Genomic DNA, 3,801 nt, shown 5'->3' on the forward strand with positions numbered 1-3,801 from the left:
AGGTAAGGATATCATAATAGTTCAAAAGAAAATGAAACAATTGCTGAATTCAAATAAGTATGAAAAATCAGAATTAATCACACTAATGGAGAAGTATTTTGAAAATGAAGAAAATCTTAAAAATGCTCTTATTGATATGGAAGTATTAGATACTAATGAAGTGGCAAATATTTTGCATACATCATGTCTTGTAAAAATTCTATTACAAGTTTCAGAATTACATCCAGAAATATATAGCAGTCTCCTGACTAAACTTAATGAAGCTGTTCTTATAGCGTATGTTTTCTGTTATTACGACAGCCCTTTGGAGTTCTCCATAACTTTTATCATTTTGTCATTTCCTTTTTCAGTGATTCTATGGAATCAGTACCTTGGGCTCTTCTATTACTGCAACAATTTCGTTTCCTGGATGTTGTAATTAATTCTGATGCTCTGACCAGTAGCTTAGAACAGCTCCTAGAATCTTGTCCTCTATGGTTTCAAACTGAATTAATAACATTCTTACCCGATATTGTAACTGACAAACAACATCAAACTGTGGCTGAAATTCTGAATAAACTTCTAGAAGAGAATACTGTATTAGTAAAATCAGTATTAAATTGTATGACCAATTTAAATCTTGGCAAAGAATATTTGGAGGAATTTAAAGATAAAACATTAAACTTGTTGAAGACAAACGTTAAAGTAAATGCAATACCAGCCATTGTAAAGTACGTTTCATAATTTTTAAATATTATAGCTTAATATAATACTAATTATCTTATAATTATTATGTTCTACAGATTTGTTTTAGAAGATTATTCAAATATAGACATTTTTGAAAAAGCATTAAAAGTATTGCGTGATACTGATATGCAGCCTCTCGTTGGGGAAGATGCTGAAGAGTGCTATCAAAATCAGTTAGATGTATTCAACAATTTAAAAATGAATATGCTTTTCTCAAAGAATGTAATAAATACAACCTTAGCAGTTATAAAAGATATCACTAAGGATCCGAAGACGTTAGATATTATTCTGTTGCTCCTCATATTTCAAACAACAGATATAAAAAGAAAACTCGTGGAAACAATATTTAAACAACACATACGATCTGGCTTTTACAGAGCTAGCTTATTAAATATGCTGTATAATGATTATAAACATGTTTGTATAAAATAACTATTAGATATATTTAGTTGCTTAACGTCTAAGAAAAAATAAGTTAATGTTTTTCCAGGTAGTACAAGAGTTACAATCAACTGTGTTACAAATATCAAGCAATTTATTAAAGACGGATGAACGTGTATTTACTGATTTCGCTATCGATTGGATCCGTTTGCAGTTCAAGTGTCATAAAAATAATATATTTAAACAACGAGAGATTTTAGAAAGAATTATATTCCTCATGGGTGATAATGACCAGACTGTAAAAAATACTTTATTATTTCTTTGCAAAATGGTCGAAAAGGAAGAGGATAGAGAATATTTGTTGTCACATTGTAATCATCTTCGTATTTTGCTGGAAAAGATGGATAACTTGAATCTAGAAGAGGTTGGTACATTGAATGACTTATTACAACATTTGTGTACAAATTCCAGTGCCACAGCAGATTCTTTGCACGACGATCTATCCATACTGATGCAGAAACAATTATCTAATTTTAAACCNCTTTATAAAGTCTCTCGCAGATCATATCGAAGAACAATTTGTTAATACAAACATGATAAACAAAACAAATTATAGGTATATTTTATAATATTTGAGACGTATAGTATTTCCTATTACATTTCCATCTTTTTATGCTACGTTACATTTAGAGGAGACTCTGTTCCTAAATTTGGATTAAATAAATCAGAAGACGAACCACGAAATTGTTTTATAACTTTTGAAAATAAAAAGTATGGAGCGATTGTTCCAATATCTTTTAAACTTCTCCGAACATGTCATATAAGGCTCAGTGAGAATAAAGATTTGGGAGCCATAAATTCTCTTTTGGGATGTGCAATCTTAATGCCAGAAAGCCTTGATATAGCAGAAAATTCGATAGTGGATTTAGTAATATGTTGCATTAATTGGTAAGAGAAATAAAGATTGCATGATTAAATTAAATACACGAATGCTTGATGAAACTTAATTTCAGGTTCCGTGAAGTGATCAGTGGTTTTGTTATACAGAAAAACCCTTTGTTAAGAAAGCAAGTACTACAACGACTGGATAATCTAATAGATTTACAAACTGAACTGAGCACATTACTTACGTTGTGCGATACAAAATATCAACCACCTCCTTGTTATTTTCATAAATTTCCGCTGCCACCGTTTTTTGGAATAGATAAAAAAATTGGCAAGAAAGGGAAAAAAGGGAAGAAAAAATCGCTTAGTTTTAGTGAAATTAAAGATTGGGAAACTGGTTTCTTGATATGTTCAAAAAACCCAATTTATTTCAGAAAATTCGATGCATCGGTATGACTACATTAAAAACATATGTAGTTACTTAAATTAAGGAGATTTTGTCAATATAAATGTGAATGTAATCTTTTATAGATAGTGCATTTGTTGGATGTTAAAATGGACATACATGTATCACAATCTGTAAGACATGGGATATCTGTGAAGCAAGTTTGTTTCATTGTCCAGGAACTCTTGGCAATCCTTGAACACGATACTAACGAAAAATGTATAAAAGATTTAATCGAATTGTTACCTAAAATTTGTGCAAAATTGCGAGATATTGTAGAAACTTTACGAGAAGAGAAGGATAATCAAAGTAGGGAGGCTGCTCGATTATTATTACGTCTTCTAACAAAAATTTTCACTTGGAAAGGATTTGAAAGTGTCACATATAATATATTGTTACGAGGTATGTGATATATTTGTATAATAATGTGTTATGATTTATAGTATATTATAATAATTTGAATTTTCTCTTTTAGAGGGATTACGCATTTTAGCTAGTCAAATTGATGAAAATAATATTACGTTACGATCTTGCAAAGAGCTTGTCACAGAATCTTGCAAATATTTTGAGTCTTTATCCGATATTGCTACGCAGATATCATTGTCAACGTCATTAATTGATATGTGTCAATCATTAATGAAACATTCTGAATCCTACACTAAAGAAAACAAAGAGAAATATGGTAAGAAGTATTGTACATCTTTACAGATTAAGTATTGAACGTTCTGTTCTTTTTAGCAAAAATGGCATTTGGGTTCTTATGTCTTCAATGGCCGGAAGATAATCATTCTAGTACTCAATACAAATCAGCTGTAGTTCAATTGTTAAATCATTGGATTAATAATGAACCACTACCGCTTCAAGTAATAACTTCAATTTTAGAATGGTTACCAGATGAAATTTTGAACTTGGAGAAGTCTCGAAACAGTTTGAGTAGAATACCGTCAATAACAAAGGCTAACTTTCACTCTCTTTTCAAGAAGATATTTGATGGTTTAATTAGCGGTATAAAAATAGCGCTGGAAATGGCTGACAGGTATGTAATTTCTACTTCTAATTGTTATATCAAATAAGTATCTCATACAATTATTTTTTCTTATAATAGAGACCCTAAAAGAATAGAGCTATGGTATGAGGTAGGAATAAATGTTCAGAAATTAGTTCAAATATGTAAAACACTAACAACAAAAAATAATTTACTAATTTTTATAAAACAAATGTCTATATTGTTGAAATCTTTTCTACACCTTGGTATGCCAGTACTTGAGCATAATTTGAAATACCAAACAGAGGAGGTAACCAAGATATTGAAAATGATGCAAGGTATAAATATCATTGGCATGATAGAATCAGTAGTGTATACA

At 30.0% G+C, this 3,801-nt stretch overlaps 1 protein-coding gene across 1 annotated transcript; it reads left to right on the forward strand.

Moving 5' to 3' along the window:
• Window positions 1–4: 4 nt before the first annotated feature.
• Window positions 5–3,794, forward strand: LOC108623367 (uncharacterized; the record flags this gene model as incomplete). The annotated part of the gene is given in 11 exon segments (XM_018021822.2): window positions 5–276; window positions 351–710; window positions 783–1,143; window positions 1,217–1,647; window positions 1,649–1,723; window positions 1,798–2,055; window positions 2,121–2,442; window positions 2,524–2,839; window positions 2,913–3,119; window positions 3,176–3,473; window positions 3,543–3,794. Coding segments are annotated over 11 exon segments (3,152 nt in total), but the record flags the coding sequence as incomplete, so codon positions are not given.
• Between the last annotated feature and the right edge of the window lie 7 nt (window positions 3,795–3,801).

The sequence above is a fragment of the Ceratina calcarata genome, unplaced genomic scaffold, assembly GCF_001652005.2.
Source record: "Ceratina calcarata isolate Rehan_Ccalc_2016 unplaced genomic scaffold, ASM165200v1 scaffold2619, whole genome shotgun sequence".
Classification (NCBI taxonomy): domain Eukaryota; kingdom Metazoa; phylum Arthropoda; class Insecta; order Hymenoptera; family Apidae; genus Ceratina; species Ceratina calcarata.